Genomic DNA, 18,800 nt, shown 5'->3' with positions numbered 1-18,800 from the left:
TGAATTGTTGACCCATTTCAGACAGCACCAAAAGAACAGAGATGACTTCACAACACCTCTGGAAGACGGCAACAGGCAGATAAAAAACAAGGAATAATTAAAAGTGAACTGGGACACACCTTCAGTGTCAGTATATCTCAAATTCCATTTTTCCTTCACCTTTCCAAAACAACCATACCTTTTTTTAACCTGTTTATACAATGCTTGATCAAATGGATCACTCTGAAGCACAAAAACATAAGTTAATTGTTACTTTATTGTAGAGGAAAAATATCCTGAAATATTTGTTAAATAACAATAATTCCTGACAAAATCATTCTTCGGGATGTGTTAGCCAAACTATCTGGTCAAATGGAGTGAGCTGTCCCTCACCCCAGTAATAAGCTCCATTCATATTGTCATAAACCACAGGAAAATCCAAAAGATTTTCTAAATGGCTTCCAAATTTCTGCATAGATGCCCTTATTGAGCCCAGAGGTAAATATAAACAAATTGAAATTAGAGAGAAATTAGAAGGATAGCTGAGAGGAAAATAATGTTAACAATTGGTGACTCCAGAAGGAAAGGTATATGGGGGTTCATTATACCATTCTTTCTTAATTTCTGAGTTACTTAATTTCTGAGTAACTTAATTTCTGAGTTACAGTTGCTTTTGGGTGACCATGTTCTTTCTGACTTGCCTAAAAAATATGTTCAGTTATTTCTTTTCAAACCTGAAACACAAAATCAGCTCTTTCTCAGGTGATGCCCCCCTTTCTACTCTGTCTACAAAAACTTCCAAAGCTTTCTAGAAAGCGTAAATTAAGGGGCTACAGTACACTGATATGGTTTTGCTGTTCTTGGAAGGTGTTGGACTCAAACGCTCATCGAAGGTCTGTGATGGTCACTGCTCTGTCCGCAACAGTCACGTGGCTGCAGCTCTGCAATAGGAAAAATGAAAGAAAGGTGGAGTCCTAGAAAATTCTGAAAAGTCTTTTTTTTTCTCTTCATATAGGGTCTTGCTCTGTTGCCCAGGGCTGAAGTGCAGTGGCACGATCTCGGCTCACTGCAACCTCCGCCTCCCGGGTTCAAGTGATTCTCCTGCCTTAGCTTTCTCAGTAGCTGGGATTACAGGCACGAGCCACCATGCCTGGCTAATTTTGTGTTTTTAGTAGAGGTGGGGTTTCGCCATGTTGGTCAGGCTGGACTTGAACTCCTGACCTCAAGTCATCTGCCTGCCTCAGCCTCCCAAAGTATTGGGATTATAGGTGTGAGCCACCGTGCCCGGCCTGAAAAGTCATTTTAAAAAACCGCTTTTCGGCTGGGTGCGGTGGCTCACGCTTGTAATCCCAGCACTTTGGGAGGCCAAGGTGGGCAGATCATGAGGTTAGGAGATCAAGACCATCCTGGCCAACATGGTGAAACCCTGTCTCTACTAAAAAAAAGAAAAAAAAAAATTAACCCAGTGTGGCGGCACACACCTGTAGTCCCAGCTACTCGGGAGGCTGAGGCAGGAGAATTGTTTGAACCTGGGGGGCAGAGGCTGCAGTGAGCTGAGATTGTACCACTGCACTCCAGCCTGGCAAAAGAGTGAGACTCTGTTTCAAACAAAAACAAAAACAAAAACCACCCTTATTTAAAATGTTCATTCTAGGCTAGTGGTTCTCAGCCTGGAAGCCAGACTGCTATTTAAGTGGTAGTTATGGTAAGAGTCTAGGACTCATTACTACCACCAGTCCCACCTGAAGATGGAATCAGTGTTTGCCCATTTACCTTTGTTTATTTTTAAAATGTATATACATTCTAGACTTATTCTTTGATGCCTAAACTTGGCAACAAATAGTGTCATCCCTAAAATATACATTAATTTAAAAGAATTACTGAATTCATAACAGTTTTTTTGGCTATGATGTCACCCAAATAATAAGGTTTACCTACTGTCATGTGGTGAGAGAAGAATGCTCCCTTTTGGCATGCAACAGGGGTCTTTATAACTGAAAACGTGGGCACTGGTGCCCCAGACCTTTTTTTCTGATTGTGTAGTCTTTGTTTCAACATCCTAGTACTTAGACATTCCAAGGCAGACTGATCTATTTTTGAACAGATTTGTCAGAAAGTTCTTCCTCACGCTCAGCAGAAAACCATCATTCCATGAAGTCTTTGTTTTAGTGCTAGGAGTGACATGAAATATACCCAATCCCTTTTTTTATACATCAACTCTTCTAACACTTGAAGTCAGCTCTCAGATCCTTCCTGGGGTTTCTCTTCTAAATATCTCCAGTTTCTTTTAAGTGTCAAGGTTCTTAGTCCTCCATATTGCTCACTTTTCTCTGAACCCAAAAGAAATAATACTCCATGGCCAGCATGGAGTAATGCAACACCATCAAATCAGATTGCAGGGGCAAATGGAAACATACTGATCTTATCATCAACTAAACTTTTTATTCACAGACCACAACATAGGGAAAAAAGAACTTCGTAGGAAGGTCGTAAAGCCCGTATGATTTAAGCAAAATTCTACAAATATACTTAATTTACCTATCTTAAGTGGCTTCTCTTTTCCTTTGCCTTCAAATCTCTTATTGAAGTACAGGCTTAGAAAGTGACATTGATGAAAGGAAAAAGTAACATTTAATAAGCCAGCGACTGCATTAGGTACTTCCTGCACATTACTTCATTTAATCATCTCAAGAACTCTATAACGTAGGTGTTATTATTATGCCTATTTTATAGATGGGAAAACTGAGGCTCAGGAAGGGTAAGTAGCCCAATCAAAGGCACACAGTGGCAGAGCTAAGATTCAAATCTATTCGTGTCCCATACTGCTTCTCATGTACATCCTTACTATGGAGATCTGGCAAGGTAAGTGACAAGGCTGGTCTTCTGTGTGGATCAGAAAGGATGATGCATTTCATAGCTCTGACTGTCCTCCCCGCTTGAAGCACAGCCCCATTTTCTTCTACATAGATACATACACAGAACAGAGGTGGATCCTTGCTGTGTGGATGAAATCCTTTCTGGCGACAGGAAGAAATCTCCTCTAGTCCATGGTCAGTTAGTTTAAAGAATCCAGTTCTGAAATTAAAAAAAGGCAGGCTAAGAGTCAAGCAAAGGTGTCCCTCCATCCCAAACAATATGCATGCACACACACACCAGCATGTACACTCACACAGCAGGGCAGAGGTCATTGTGAGACAGCTTCTGCAGGATGCTGCCTCACAGGTCTCTTCTCTGGTGAGTGAATCACAGTTAGAGAATGATTCATTACTGCCATCACACTAGTTTTGCTGGAGAATTCATAGTAAATAATCAAAGTGGGAGTAGAGACAGGATTTGGAATTAAAAAGAAGTGCATTCTGAGATAATGTGTTTGATTTTGAAACTTCTAATCCAACATAAAACTCTTGACATTCCTATCGCTTCAAGTCAAACACTTCAAATTTATTGTAGACTTTTCTTAGAAAAGCAACTAAGTTGTTACTTGGATATCTTTTTGAACAAGCATGATAGATTAATCATGATATGGGGCTTAAAAGGAAGCCCTTTAGAATAACCAACTTACAATACAATCTATATATTTTACAAAGAACAAGTCCACAAGAATAGAGACCTTTTCCCCTGAGGCTTTCTTCCCTCCTACCCCCTTGAAACACCCAGAACCATGCCCTCTATACTCACTCCTGGAACTTGGGGGAGCAAACAATGGCTATTGACTCTGGCAACATCATCTGGTAAGAGCAGTGAGTGTGTAGGTCGACACTGGAGAGAAACGCGGTCTGTGTGGGGTGAGTCTGAGGAGAGAAAAAGAGTCAGAGGACTCTTAGCGAGGATATATGGTAGTCCCTCCTTATTTGTGATTCCCTTTCTGAGGTTTCAAGCTATGCATATCAACTGCAATCTGAAAATATTACATACGATAAGATACTTTGAGAAAGAGAGATCATCTTCACATAACTTTTATTACACTGTATTTTTATAACTGTTCTGTTTTATTATAGTTGTTGTTAATCTCTTCCTGTGCCTAATTTATAAATTAAACTTTATCACAAGTATGCATGTACAGGAAAAAAACACAGCATATATAGGGTTTGGTACTATCTGTGATTTCAGGCCTCCATTGGGGGTCTGGGCTCATATCCCCTGAGGATAAGGAGGAGACTACTCTGACGTACAACCAAGCCTGGTCTCTGAAGGAAGTAAAGCTAAACAGTTCTCAACAGCTGGGCACAATCTCCTTTGTAAGTAAGAAGCCATCTGCAACCATGAGAGGTCCACCTGAAGTTCCTAATAAGTAAGGAAGCTCCTTTCCAGCACTGTAAACAAATATTGCTTAACACCAGTATGTGAAGTGACTCATAATTTATTTCTTTTTTTAAGTTCAAGAGACTTACTACACAACATGGTGACTACTGTTCATCACAATGTATTACACACTTGAAAACTGCTTAAGAGAGTAGATTTTAAGTGTTCTCACCACAAAAAAGTATGTGACATAATGCATATGCTAATTAGCTTGATTTTCCCATTCCACAATATATGTATACATATTTCAAAACATATAGACTATTGTTATTTGTCAATTAAAAAAAGAAAAAACAAAAACAGGCTGGGCATGGAGGCTTATGTCAGTAACCCCCAGCACTTTGGGAGGCCGAGGGGGGCAGATCATTTGAGGTCAGGAATTTGAGACCAGCCTGGCTAACATGGTGAAACCACATCTCTCTTAAAAATACAAAAGTTGGCCGGGCGTGGTGGCAGGCACTTGTAATCCCAGCTATTCGGGAGGCTGAGGCAAGAGAATCACTTGAACCTAGGAGATGGAACTTGTAGTGAGCCGAGATAGCACCACTGTACTCCAGCCTGGGTGACAGAGCAAGACCCTGTCTTAAAAAAAAAAAAAGAAGATATATGTTCCCATTATAAAGTCCTAGGTAACAAGGAATAAAATGAATAAAAGAGCTTATAGAAATAAGGAGCATAGGCCCGGTGTGGTGGCTCACGCCTGTAATCCCAGCACTTTGGGAGGCTGAGGCAGGCAGATCATGAGGTCAGGAGATCGAGACCATCCTGGCTAACATAGTGAAACCCTGTCTCTACTAAAAAAAAAAAAAAAAATACAAAAAAATTAGCCAGGCGTGGTGGCACGCGCCTGTAATCCCAGCTACTCGGGAGGCTGAGGCAGCAGAAGGGCATGAACCTGGGAGGTGGAGCTTGCAGTGAGCCGAGATCGTGCCACTGCACTCCAGCCTGGGTGACAGAGCGAGACTCCATCTCAAAAAAATAAAAATAAAAAAAGAAAAGAAAAGAAATAAGGAGCATAAACAATTATTGGAAACTGGAAGAGCTGTCTGTGGTGAAGGATACAATGAGAGACGGGAAGGGATGAAAATAACTAAGGAAATGAAATAACTTAGATTGCATTGTCCCCAGCAGAATGACAACTAAACAGATGGGGATTTGTCTGAAGAGCAATCGTGGGGAGATGCCACAAGTGGGGTGGGGGAGATCCCACTTCAGTTCCTGGGTAGGTGGATGTATGCCCTCACTTACATTGTGCAGAACCATAATTCTGAGATTCTGTAGAGTGTCTGATGAATGATAAGGTGATCTTTTTCTAATGGAAAGCAACAGCATTAAGCCCAGGCAAGTGCATGCCATCCTAGCTCATGGTTATAGATGACATACCAAATAACCCACCCACCACATTTCATCTAATTCACTCAGACAACCTTCTCAGGGAGAGAGCTCCCAGAGGTCACCGAGGTTGTACTGGACAAAAGTAAACTGAAGACGAAGAGGCTTGGAACTTTCTGGCTTCCCTTGTTTGAAGGCAATGGAAGATGTTAGGCAGCTTGAGCACTCAAGGGGAAGGGGGAACTGGAGTAGGCAGACGAAAAAGGGAGGTAAACACAAAGGGGGAACTTTCTTCTCTGTACTGCTCAAAACGGGGACTCTGATCCCACTGGTTCAGAAGATCTAGGGTACCTGATGGGTTCTGGAATTCCTGGTTGGATGAAAGACTGTAGGCTGCAGAGCCTTGATGTGAGAAGGCATCAAGATATCGGGCCATTAAACTAGTAGGGTATGGAGAGGACCCATGGACAGAGCTCAAACCTTCCATCTGGGGCATCATTGGGGAAAGATACTGTTCCACAGTGTTAAAACTCAAAGACCACTGCAAAGTGGGAGAAAAACAGAATTCTGAGGCTGGAATAGACAAGGCAGAAGAATTCAATGCTGTGCCACATTCTAGTTAAACAAATTCTGACCTCTCAAAAGGAAATCAAGATCTAGGTTCCAAGTGTGAAGAAAAGGCTTCCCTGAGGTTGGTGTGTGCTAGCTAGGAGATCAGTATGGTGGGTCTTGTAGGGTGTGAGAACTGGCAAGGGGAACCCCATCTCAGATGACAGCACACATAAACTGGCTTGAAGACCTCCTTCAGGCACATATCTGCTGCACAAAGATCACCAGACAGTAGGAGTGGAGACAGGAAAAGACATTTGCGTCTCAGGGTTGGAGACAGAAGTGGGGGTTGTTTGTTGATATTTCCTGCTCTGGCTCTCCTGCTCTTGAACCAAATTGGAAGAACTCAAGGACTATGATGTTGGATTCACCCAGGGATCCATGGAATCAAAGGTGTTAATAGGTGTTAATGGGGTTGTCATGATGGGCATCCATGGACAAGGTAGGTGGGTGTCCTCAACAATTGTGAATGGCACGCAGTGGCCCTTGGAACTTTTGCTAGGGAATTTCTTCTATCTCCTCTAAGAAGTATTTCTCTCTGGATGATTCAGGCTTTGGTTTTTCAAGAGACTCATAATTTCTAATTGACCATCAAGACTTATTTGGTTCCTTACAAGGTCTCTTCATACCATCGAGTCACCCATTCTGGAACAGATGGTACACACCCAATATTTCAACATGGTGGAAGTCAAGGACTTAGTAAACCACAATTAGATGAATGATTCTTCTTTCCCACAGAGGTGTTAAAAGGTCAAACATGAATCAGGTTCTATAAGCAAAGGCTGTCCTGTAGCTAAAGCATCATCCAAGGAAGATACGGGAGGTAGGGGACTACTTCAATTTCAGTGGCTAGTTAAACCATACAAAGGAGACCATTCTGTTTGGAAGGAGAACACAATGCTAAAATTTGAGGTTAATCAGTTAAAGCATCACCTAAATGTGCATCCCGATTATTTGTTTCCATTGTTTGTTTTATTAAGCACATATTTTATATACAAAACAGACAACTATATAATGACTTATGTTCATCTTAGAGGAAGTGTGATCTTAGGTAACAAAAATGGAAAAAGATCTAGCATGATTCAAAAAGACAACCAACCTTTACTGACAGAAAAGCACAGACAATAAAGACATGCAATTGACTAGCGTTTTCAAACCTGCTGTCCAAAAAAACAAATCTCCTGAGGAGCTTGACAAAAGCCCAGACTCCTGCACCCCACCCCTGGAAAGAACCATCATGAGGGAACATTTTTCTTGAAAGCTCACTAAGTGATTCTTATGTGCAGCCTCATCTGAGAAGCCCCATTCTCAGGTGCTGTGATGAGCTCACTGTGGAAGAAGCCTTCAGGACAGGAATGTGTCAGCTGAGTGCAGGCAGCAAATCCACACACAAGTCTTCACGGGGCCTGTAAGGACTTCAGTGACCACAAAGTTTCTACCTGATGAGAATATAATCCTTTAGGCTGCTAAAGAGCAGTGGCCTGTGCCAACACCACCTTCCATCCCACAGTTAGAGTCCAGATTCTAACTGGGAGCAAATGTGGGTAGCCAGAAAGATAATAAAGAGACATAAGCAGGGGCTTAGTAAACGACTATTAAACAGAATCAAAAAACCTTGCCGTGATCCCCTGCTCCTCTCTAACTACTGTACATTCTCTCCCTCCTTCCTTTCATAGTCAAGTTTCTTGAATGAATAGTTCATTATGTTCACTGTGCCCATGCTGCTGGGGATAGAGGAAGGCACTTTCACAAGGAGAAAACAATATACCGAAGGAGCAGAAATGAGCAAGGAGGGTGAGTGCTGAAGGCAGCCTGGGTACCTGGGTGGGAAATTTTCCCTAGAGGGAAATGGCTCAGATAGGGCTGAAACATGATGAGGAGTGCCTTGAGTTCTGGGCTGGAGGTTTGACAACAGTTGGTGATCAATCCATAACCATACCAAGCTTTTGACCTGGGAAGCTGATTCATAGTTGACAAGGTTAAGAAGGAAGAACTGATGATCTTTTGCATTTTCCTCTGGCCTATTTTAAGATCTGAATAAATCTTACGGTCTGCTTTTTGTTTGTTTTTGAGACAGGGTTTTCACTCTGTTGCCCAGGCTGGAGTGCAGTGGTGTGATCACGGCTCCCTGCAGCTTTGACCTCCCAGTCTCAAGCGATCTTCCTGCCTCAGCCTCCCAAGTAGCTGGGACCACAGGCGTGTGCCACCATAAATGCATAATTTTTTTTAATTTATAGAGATGAGGTCTTGCTATTTTGCCCAGGCTGGTCTTGAACTCCTGGGCTCAAGTGATCCTCCCACCTTGGCCTCCCAAAATTCTGGGATTACAGGTGTGAGCCACCATACTCAGCCTGTTTGTTTTTAATCCCGAATTAGGAAGGAATGGTGCAGAAATATGGAGGAAAAAAAGCTGAACTAGCTGGGCATGATGGTGTGTGCTTGTAGTCTTAGCTACTCAGGAGGCTGAGGCAGGAGGACCACTTGGGCCCAGGAGCTCAAGGCTGTAATGCAGTATGATTGTGCCTGTGAATAGCCACTGTATTCCAACATAAACTACATAGTGAGACCTCATCTCAAAAAATAAAAATAAAAAAGCTGAACTACTATCAATTTAGGCTTTAAATCTGTTCCCAGCTGGACCCTCACTGATACTTAAAACTCTTTTATTCATTTGTAGCTAAGTTCTACCTGAAGTCTGTACAGTAATGATTCTAAACTTTCCCCCATCTCCTCCAGTTTCTAATTCCTCCTTGGTCTCCCTCTTGCTCAACAGCAGACCTAGACTTCAACCTTATTGAGGTCAAGATTGTCTAAAACGTGTTTCCTCAACTCCTCCAGACATCATTTCAAAAATCTCTCTGTATCTTCATTTCCGTTCATTCAATCTTGTCTTGGAGGAATGGATGTTTTTCCCCCTGTGAAGATGAATCCCTCTTTGTACTTCTGATTCGATCCTTCCTTATCACTACACTACCTTGTCTCTCCTGCCCTTTTACATCTCCATTGTTGGCTCATTGGGCATAAGAACATGTTCAGAAAACTATACACAAGAATGTGAATAAACCTTCAAAATGTTGAGCAAAAGAAGACACAAATATACATATGGTATAACTCCATTTACAAAAAGGTAAAAGCCAGGCAAAAGTAAACTATAGTGTTTAGAGACACACATTGAAGTGGTGAAATTATAAATGAACCAAGGGAGGGAGGACTTCCCTCCCTTAGGGCATGCATGCTCCTGACAGTATTCTGTTTCCTGACCTAGGTAGTGTATGTACATAGATATTTGCTTAATGATTTGTTAAACTGTACATTTAGTTTCTTTTTTTCCCAAGACCAAGTCTCGCTCTGTTGCCCAGGCTGGAGTGCAATAGCGTAATCTTGGCTCACCACAACCTCTGCCTCCGGGGTTCAAGCAATTCTCCTGCCTCAGCCTCTCGAGTAGCTGAGACTACAGGCATGCACCACCATCTACTACAATGGGGGTGGGGTGGGGATACACAATAATAGGCAAATCATCAAACCACCATGTCCAGCTAATCTTTGTGTTTTTAGTAGAGACAGGGTTTCACTATGTTGGCCAGGCTGGTCTTGCACTCCTGACCTTGATCTGCCTGCCTTGGCCTCCCAAACTGCTGGGATTACAGGCATGAGCTACCGCACCGGCCTAAAGTATATATTTAGTTTCTGTGTGCTTTCTTATATATGTGTTATATTTCATCAAAACAAAACACGTTCAAGCCTTTCACTTTGAACAATCAACCAAACATTCTCTCAACCCAACTTCTCCTTAAACTACCATCCCATCTTTCTCCTTTCCTCTAGAGCTAGGTTGCTCAAAATGGTAGTGTATACTTCATTATCTCCACAAGCTTAATCCCTATGACTTCTTAAACTCTTACAGTCTACTCCCATTAATGTCTAAAACGCACTAAATCGAGATCCTCAATAATTTCATCAAATCCAGGTCGATCTGAGTCTTCACCATTCTGGAGCTCTCCATAGGATGTGACATGGTTAACATCCGGAAATTTTTTCTTAAAGCCTTCCTTGGCCGGGCGCAGTGGCTCATGCCTGTAATCACGAGGATCACAAGGTCAGGATTTCGAGACCAGCCTGGCCAACATAGTGAAACCCAGTCTCTTCTACTAAAAATACACACACACACACACACACACACACACAATTAGCCAGGCATGCTGGTGGGTGCCTGTAATCACAGCTACTCAGGAGGCTGAGGCAGGAGAATCACTTGAACCTGTGGGAGGCAGAGGTTGCAGAGCCAAGATTGCGCCATTGCACCCCAATCTAGGCAACAGTGTGAGACTCCATCTCAAAAACAAAACAAAATAAAAACAAAACAGCCTTCCTCCTCCTATGGCTTCTGTGCCTTAACACTACCCTCACCTTTTTCATACATCTCTTTGCTTCATTGCTAACTACATTCTATGTTACCTTAGGTAGCCTGTCCCCCAAGTTGCCAGTGAACCTTTTCTTGCTCTAGACTCTTCTCCTACTTCCAGGGCTTCCAAGATCAGCACTACATAGTGGATTCCCAGAGCCCTCTCTCCTGCTTTGACTTTGCTCCCAAGTTCTAGCCCTACATTGCCAACTGGCTGATAACTACCTCCAGTGATTTAATATCTCATCAATACCTGAAATTCAACATGCTCAGAACTGAACCCCACTTTCAAACCAAATCCTTCTCCTGGATCCCCTACTTTTGCTTATGAGGTATCACTGTAAGACCCCAAATCTCTGAGTCACCACTGACTCTGAGTCATCATCCTCTATTACTCATTTCCCAAATCCTCTGAAATCCTACATTCATCTCCTCCTTCCCAAACACACTGGCATCACCCTAGCTCTTATCATTATTAGGCTTTATCAGCACACTAACCTCTTAAATCATCTCCTTGCCACAACCTACCTTAAAACTGTGTTTATGTTAAATTTTCTAAAGTATGGCTTTTATCATATCATTGCTCTGCTCAAAAACCTTTAGGAATTCTCCACTTACTAAAAAGCGGAACAATTCTGCCTGTCCACCCCAGACCCTCCAGAACCCGGCTCCAATGTGCTACATTAAAACATATCTAGCCGGGCGTGGCGGCTCATGCCTGTAATCCCAGCACTTTGGGAGGCTGAGGTGGGTGGATCACCTGAGATCAGTAGTTCGAGATCAGTCTGGCCAACATGGTGAAATCCCATCTCTACCAAAAATACAAAAATTAGCTGGGCATGGTGGCGGGCGCTTGTAGTCCCAGCTACTTGGGAGGCTGAGGTAGGAGAATCGCTTGAATCCGGGAGGCGGAGGTTGCAGTGAGCCAAGATCTTGCCATTGCGCTCCAGTCTGGGTGACAAGAGTGAAACTCTGTCTCAAAAAAAAAAAAAAAAAAAAATGTCTACCACTGTTTCCTGATATGAACCATAAATCTCAGCGAACTAGTCCCCCCAGTGCTCCAAGAACAGAGTCTGCCTCTTCTCCACCTGTCCGCTCCTTAAGGAACTTGCCCTTGGCCCAGCTTGCCAACATTCTACTAAACCCTATCAAGCATGGTCCCTCCTTCCTCTGAATTCCACAGTGTCTTGCTGGCACCTCTTGAGGCCTTTAGCACATTCTGCCCCAGGTGAAGTTATTAATTGTCTATTTATTTAATCTCCTTCATGAGGCTAAAATCATACCTTACTCAAATTTGTATGCCCTGGCAGATAAGGAACAAGTTTTCTTTCCCCCATCTACTACAATGGGGGTGGGGTGGGGATACACAATAATAGGCAAATCATCAACATGAACGTAACTGAACAGAAGAAAGGACGGAAGGCACGTGAGACTGCCTCACAGGTCAGTCTTTCCCAAATTCTGGCATACAAGTATGTGTAATCCAAGAATAAACCAATTTATTTGTAACTCTGTCATACAGCATAAAATGCAGCTTGGGCTATGGGAGTGAGGGGTTGAAAAGGAATAGAAAGAAAAATTTAAAAATAATCTTTAGGGAAGGCCTTATATTTTACCTGAACATTACCAGAAGGCTGCACAAGATATGCAGACACTTGAAAATAATGTGTATTTATAGCCCTTCTTGTTTATATAAAGGTGCTTTAAGGAAGACCAAATGCAAGCATCTGAATTAACCTACTTGGCTCATTTAAAATATTTTGAGGTATACAACTTTAAGGAACATCATCTGTATACAGTAGGCATAGTCTCTAAGGTCAATGTCCACATATATTCTAGGCCAGCATCCCATCACCAGTCACACTCAGAGGGAAACTGGAACTTTAGGGACAACAGTTTATTTTTACTAAAAAATAAATAAAAAGTTAAAAAAATTTAAAAGCCCTAAGTGTTCCCAGAAAACAATACGAAAGTGCAATAGTCAAGTATGCTAAGGACTGCAACCGAAAGAGAGAAAAACAATAAATAATCTGGATATAATTGACTTTGTTCAAAGAAACACTCAGTGTATTTATACCACCATAGGAGAGGCAGAGACTAACTCTCAGACAGCTCAGAATTGCTTACATGAATCCAGCCCAGGGTGATGAGGCCCTGCTGATCTTGTATGAGGAAAAGTTCTTCTTCGTTCTCTGTGTTGCAGTAATCAGACCCAGCACTTTGCTTGGGGATGAGAACATGGGTAATGGTAAATTCATTCCTCATCTGCCAAAGGAGAGAACAGCTGGTCACAATTCCCTGGTGCTCATGCAACCCTGCTCCACTTCATCCCGACAGTGGAAAGGTAAGCATCTATACAAGTGAAAGCCCTTCCCACACAGCAGGAGTCCTGCCACTCAGTGGTTCACAACCTTGGCTGCTGATGCACATTGCCTGGGGTACTCTGTACAGTGACAGATGCAGAGACCAACCCCAGAACTCTGCAGCCTGGGCAAACACCACAGCCCTGAGGGAATTTCCTGCTGTGCCGAACTGCTCTGCTGAGAAGCTCTGGGTAGAGCACCATTTCTCTCCCCTTGCTCAGGTCTAAAGTTGCTTTCCTGTCACTGTTTCCTTAAGTCCTTCTCATCCCGTAAGCCTCAGCTTACATTTACTCTGCTTCATTTATTTATTATTCAGCAGTAATGGGTTCTTTAAGTGCCTCCATTCAGTGACCTTTCCTTCCTCAAAACTCCCAATACTTACACTGTACATATTTTTCAGCCTGCTGGTTAGACTTTAGTGCATGTCTGCCTTCTCTCCAAAGTGACTGGGCACTTTTCGTGGACACGTACTATGTGCTTTACATATTTTATATTCCCAGGTCCTACCATAAAGTAGGTACTAAAAAAATTGATATGTAGATAATGACTGGATCTTCCTACCAAGTTTAAAATTAGGTATTTCTTACTACTAGCATTAAAATAATCACTTCAATTCAATCAATCAATACAGGGTCACCAAATTCAAAGTGACACGAAATTATGCAGTCCACGGTTCCTTGGTACAAAGGGTAACTGACCCTGGATATTTTCTCCGACAGTCACAGGATGCCAAGAGGGGAAGAAATAGTTTCGGTTCAGGTTTTTTTTTTTTTTTTTTTTTTTTTTACCAGTTTTCCACAGAGAATTCCACATGTCTCCACTCCCCGGGCAGTGTTGGCACTGGCTAACTGGAGAAACTGTGGGCACAGCCGCCCAGGCACCACCACATGGCGCAATCCATCGATTGTGGGAACTGTAATGGAGAAAGGAGAAAAGTCTGAGACCACTGAGCCCTGCCTCCTCAAGCAGACCTCACAGCCGGCAGCCATGGGAGAGCAACATTAAGCCACTGGGATTCCCCCAACTTCAGGCAGTGAGTAGGGATCTCATTCTAATGGCACCAAAAAAAGGGTTGTAAAGTGTCTTCTCCAATCTTGGGCCACAGCTGTAAGGAGCACATTACTTCAAGAAGAGAAAATAGTAGGCTTTAATTATTCAAGTTAAGAAAAGGGCAAACTACTACCTTAAGAAAAGTTTTCTTAAAAATAACCTTAAGAATGTAATTGGATTGTTTGTAACTCAAAGGACAAATAATTGAGGGGATGGATACCCCATTCTGCATGATGTGCTTATTTCATATTGCATGCCTGTATCAAAACATCTCATGTACCCCATAAATATATACACCTACTATGTACCCACAAAAACTTAAAAAATTAAAGTAAAAAATAAAATTTAGGGGGGGAAAAAGACATAAGTTCTTGAAACATTTGGGAATTTTCTGTCAGAATCTAATACAAAGAATTCAAAAAATAACCTCCTTGCTGTGTCTCCCAAAGTTCATGTTTTGGAAACTTAATTCCTAATGCAAAATTATTGAAAGGTAGGATCTTTAAGAGGTGATGAGGCTATGAGGGATCTTTGTTTGCCCTTCCACCCTTCTGACATGGGATGACGCAGCAAGAAGGCCTTTGCCAGGCCCCTGGATCTTGGACTTCCCACTCTCCAGAACTGTGAACCAAATAAATTTATGTTGATTATAAATTACCCAGCCTCAGGTATTCTGTTATAGCAGCACAAAATGGACTAAGACACTGCCCATTCATCTGAACTTTTAATTTTAAATCTCTCTTTTATCTCAGATAAGAATATCAGAGAGTATGACTTTTAAAAGAAATACACTAGTATATATTCTTGAGAATGGAAAAAAATCTGGGCAGTTATTTACTTCTGAACTTAGTCTTTTGGAAGAAGTTAAAATGCCAAACCACAACAAAATAAAAAATACAATGTAGTCCCCCAAAAAAGGCATGAACAAAGCAGCTCATAAAAAATGCCAAGAATGGACCCAGTTTCTGAACACCATAGAGAAACTCTGTGAGACAGCCAGCAAGCTAAAGTTAGGAAGTGTCTCTCACAGCTATATTTTCATATTTAAAAAAAAAAGTGGGAGGGGAAAGATGTTCTGCTTTTGTGTATTCAACAGCAAGATCTGAATTGCTAGAGAGGTAACAAAGTCAGAGCAGGGGACACAGAGTCACACAGCGTCTGATGATGTTATCTGAGGATTATGAATTCGGTTTGGCACATTCTTTTCCTTTCACTAAAAAGTTGACAGTCTGACTTTCAAGAATAATATTAGCTCTTCAGAAAATCGACCACACTAGGTTTCAGCAAAGGCCACTTTTATAACATAGCCAGTGTATTAGGACACAGTACAGCAACACTTATCAGATGGGTTTCTGTGACCAAAGCTTAATGAGTGGGATCAGGGAGGTAATCTTAGGTTGACCCCGTCAGAATGATACTGTTTGGCTGCAACTGAAAAGGAAGAGGACATCAGCAAATGCACTTACTACTTTCTGAGTTGCTCAGTGCTCCAGGTTTCAAGGACCTGTCCACTACAGGTGGCTTAGCTGGCCTTACAGTTGTGTGACAGTCTGAAGGCTGTATGGATGAGACTGGTGAGGTGGGGAACACATCTAAGGAGGGCTTCTCCAAGTCAGGCACTAGCGGGCCACCTAGGCCAGGGTCCACCTTCCCAAACTCCTGTACAATTTTCAGTCGCTCTTTTTCTAGCTCCTGGTTCCGGATCATCTCCTCGAAGGCATGGAACTGTTCCTGTTCCAATTGCTGCTGCTTCTGTTGTGCTACCCTCTGTTTTTCCTTTTCCAGCTCTTGCTGGATGGCCATGTTCCGGGCCAATTCCTCTGCTTCCTTCTTCTACAAAGAGAGAAAATTTGGGCTAACACTTCACACCTCAGTGACTTCGCACTTCAGGAGAACGAGGCTTTTTAGCATGGAGATTTCCAAAATGTACTTCCGCTCTGGCCTGATTACCTAACACAGAATTCACGCTTTCCTCAGTATCTTTATACCCACGGAGTGTAGTCACCACCCCTTTCTATCTGGCCACAGTATACCTATCTCCAAGGACAATTAAAATCCCAATCCTCTCAACACCCTCCCGACAATGACTCTACCTAATGCACTTTCCTCTTCACTGAAATCTTTTTTTTTTTTTTTTTTTTTTGAGACAGGGTCTCATTCTGTTTCCCAGGCTGAAGTGCAATGGCATGATCACAGCTCACTGCAGCCTTGATCTCCCAGACTCAAGCAATCCTCCCACCTTAGCCTCCTGAGTAGGTGGGACCACAGGTGTGTACCACCACACCTGGCTAATTTTTGTATTTTTTGTAGAGAAAGGGTTTCGCCATGCTGCCCAGGCTAGTCTTGAACTCCTGGGCTCAAACAATCTGCCCACCTCGGCCTCCCGAAGTGCTGGGATTCCAGGCGTGAGCCACAACATCTGGCCTGAAATCTTGATGCAACTTATTGTCTGTGTTCTCCTAACCTGTATCACAGAGAGTTTTATTCTTCTGTGTCATGTATATATTCTATATTTCAAGTAAGGCTATAAAATAGAACCAGATCCAAACTTACACCTGCTATCTTGGGGGTCTCTACTGAATTTTTTTTTTTTTCTTAGAGAGTCTTACTCTGTCACCTAGGCTGGACTGTAGTGGCCAATCATGGTTCACTGCAGCCTCAATCTCCCTGGGCTCAGGTGATCCACCCATCTCAGCCTCCCAAGTAGCTGAAACCAGAAGTGCGTGCCACCACACTAATTTTTGTATTTTTTGTAGAGACCCAGCTAATTTTTGTATTTTTTGTAGAGATGGGGTTTCACCATGTTGCCAAGGCTGGTCTCAAACTCCTGGGCTCAAGCGACCACCCACCTCAGCCTCCCAAAGTGCTAGGATTACAGGCATGAGCCACCAGGTCTGGCCTTCTGAATTTTAACCCAAAATGAAGCCTCTGAAATTTTTATGGTTTTTATGTATTTGTTCAACACAGAGTGACATTTTAAGCTAATAAGAAATACTTGAGTGGCATTTGGATTAAAAAAAAAAAAGAAAGAAATGCTAAGTAATAACCTCCTCCTTAAAGCTTACACTCACTTGGTGCTTTAGAAGTATATACCTCATAGCTGTTCATCCCTCTGCTGATTTTCAACATCAGAGTCCAGAATAGAGACCAGCAGACAGCTACACAACAGCCTGTGAGTGGCTGCAGTATGTATTCACAGCTGGCCACTGATAGCGCCCTGGGAGTTTCTCCACATGTTTTAACTGACTATTCCTAAAAAGAATCATTTGAAAATAGCTTGAAATGGCTGGGTGCAGGAGCTCACGCCTGTAATCCCAGCACTTTGGAAGGCTGAGGCAGGCAGATCACTTGAGGTCAGGAGTTTCAGACCAGCTTGGCCAACATGGTGATACCCCATCTCTACTAAAAATACAAAAATTAGCCGGGTATGGTGGCGGATGCCTGTAGTCCCAGTCACCTGGGAGACTGAGGTAGGAGAATCACTTGAGTTGGGGAGGCAGAGGTTGCAGTGAGCTGAGATCGTGCCACTGCATTCCAGCCTAGGCGACAGAGTGAGACTGTATCAAAAAAAAAAAAAAAAAAAAAAATAGCTTGAAAAGTCAACTCTTATAAATAGCTTCAGGTATAACCAAATGTGAATCAAACCCTCAAATTCTCTGATCTAAAAACCTATGTTTTGGAGAGAATGTTCATTGTTCTTAAAATTCTCACTCTAGACATAGCAGGTAGGCAACAGATTTTCTGTCCCTCAAGTCACTCTCTTTGACAAATAGGCTATATCTGTGTTACAACCCTGAGCCTAACCACTGGTGTTCTACTTTTTTGAGTTTCTGGTCTTTGCCCAAAAAAGGTGAAACAGCACATTAAAAGCACAGGATATATTGAAATGTCATATTACAAATCCCAGGGCACAGCCTAAAAAAGCAAAATAATTTTCTTCTTGGCTGTTATATACTGACCTTTTCTTCATTATATTCTGTATATTCTTTGGTATATCGTTTTAACAGCTCTGCCTTCAGCTCTTCTGCTTTGGGAAATGCAATCTCCTTTAATTTCTGAGACACAAAACAGAAAACAGAATTAGAACAATGCCAGAAAATTAGAGAATCCAAAAGAAGACTTAAGTCAAGGTGGTGACTGCAACATTTCCCAAAATGATTTAAAATACCCCCTACTGTACCATACCTGCTACTTCAGAACTGTTCTGGTGAAATGGCCTTATCTCCTATTGCAGGATCTGGTACTTAGATGCAGAGACTACTACTTTTATCTTGAAGTCAGTCTGTGCTGCTCTGAAGCTTTTAGATGGGCAACAATGAAAGTGAAGACCCACCTTTACTGTATCTTTCTTTTCAGGAATGACAGCAGATTTGTAATCTCGATGCTTTGGTAGTTTCTCAATAAAGAGCCTAAGGAAACAGTTCAAAATGATTATGAAGCAAATGGTCCAAATGTCCATAAGACCCTAAAGCTATGCAACTCCCTTATCCGGAAGCCCTTACATGAAAGGTTCCAGAAGTGCAGCGGAGGGAGAGCTAGTACACCTAGCTGGGCCATGCTCCTTTCCCATCTCTATCCCCCTAAAGAGCCAGAGTCTTTTCCTCTACTCCCAAACTAGGCAGCAAGCACCAGACTCCTACAATGAAAAGGATGGCCAAAAAAATTTTAAAAAGCCTTTCTTGTGCCCAAAAATGTACCTCCAAAGAAAGAGATCTTTTTCTTGTTGTGACATGACAGGCTTTCAAAGGAAAGGGCTTCTGTCA

General features: G+C 42.3%; 1 protein-coding gene and 1 long non-coding RNA gene across 12 annotated transcripts in view; one reads left to right on the top strand and one right to left on the bottom strand.

Moving 5' to 3' along the window:
• The window catches only part of STAMBP (STAM binding protein), a 45,015-nt gene that overhangs the window by 10,441 nt on the left and 15,774 nt on the right, over positions 1 to 18,800 (bottom strand). For 5 of the 11 annotated variants that reach the window (XR_008651031.2, XR_008651033.2, XM_063617512.1 and 2 more), the window contains 8 exons: positions 18,371 to 18,446; positions 17,997 to 18,092; positions 15,504 to 15,870; positions 13,776 to 13,900; positions 12,752 to 12,889; positions 3,658 to 3,770; positions 2,955 to 3,054; positions 819 to 920 (listed from right to left, as the gene is read on the bottom strand). Coding sequence is in view for 9 of the 11 variants with exons in the window: in XM_063617512.1 (XP_063473582.1) it covers positions 864 to 920; positions 2,955 to 3,054; positions 3,658 to 3,770; positions 12,752 to 12,889; positions 13,776 to 13,900; positions 15,504 to 15,870; positions 17,997 to 18,092; positions 18,371 to 18,446 (1,072 nt within the window). In the remaining 2 variants the exon portion in view is untranslated. Of the gene's footprint in view, positions 1 to 238; positions 921 to 2,517; positions 2,574 to 2,954; positions 3,055 to 3,657; positions 3,771 to 12,751; positions 12,890 to 13,775; positions 13,901 to 15,503; positions 15,871 to 17,996; positions 18,093 to 18,370; positions 18,447 to 18,800 lie in introns of those variants that run through there. The other 6 variants (XM_063617515.1, XM_055243729.2, XM_055243730.1 and 3 more) reach the window with 2 other exon arrangements.
• LOC134732431 (uncharacterized) lies at positions 12,843 to 14,463 on the top strand. The gene is made up of 2 exons (XR_010115592.1): positions 12,843 to 12,968; positions 13,779 to 14,463. It is a non-coding gene; the product is annotated as an uncharacterized lncRNA (long non-coding RNA).

This window comes from Symphalangus syndactylus, chromosome 14 (assembly GCF_028878055.3).
Source record: "Symphalangus syndactylus isolate Jambi chromosome 14, NHGRI_mSymSyn1-v2.1_pri, whole genome shotgun sequence".
Classification (NCBI taxonomy): domain Eukaryota; kingdom Metazoa; phylum Chordata; class Mammalia; order Primates; family Hylobatidae; genus Symphalangus; species Symphalangus syndactylus.
The sequence above is the reverse complement of the archived record's forward strand: the minus strand, read 5'-3'. Positions and strand labels throughout refer to the sequence as shown.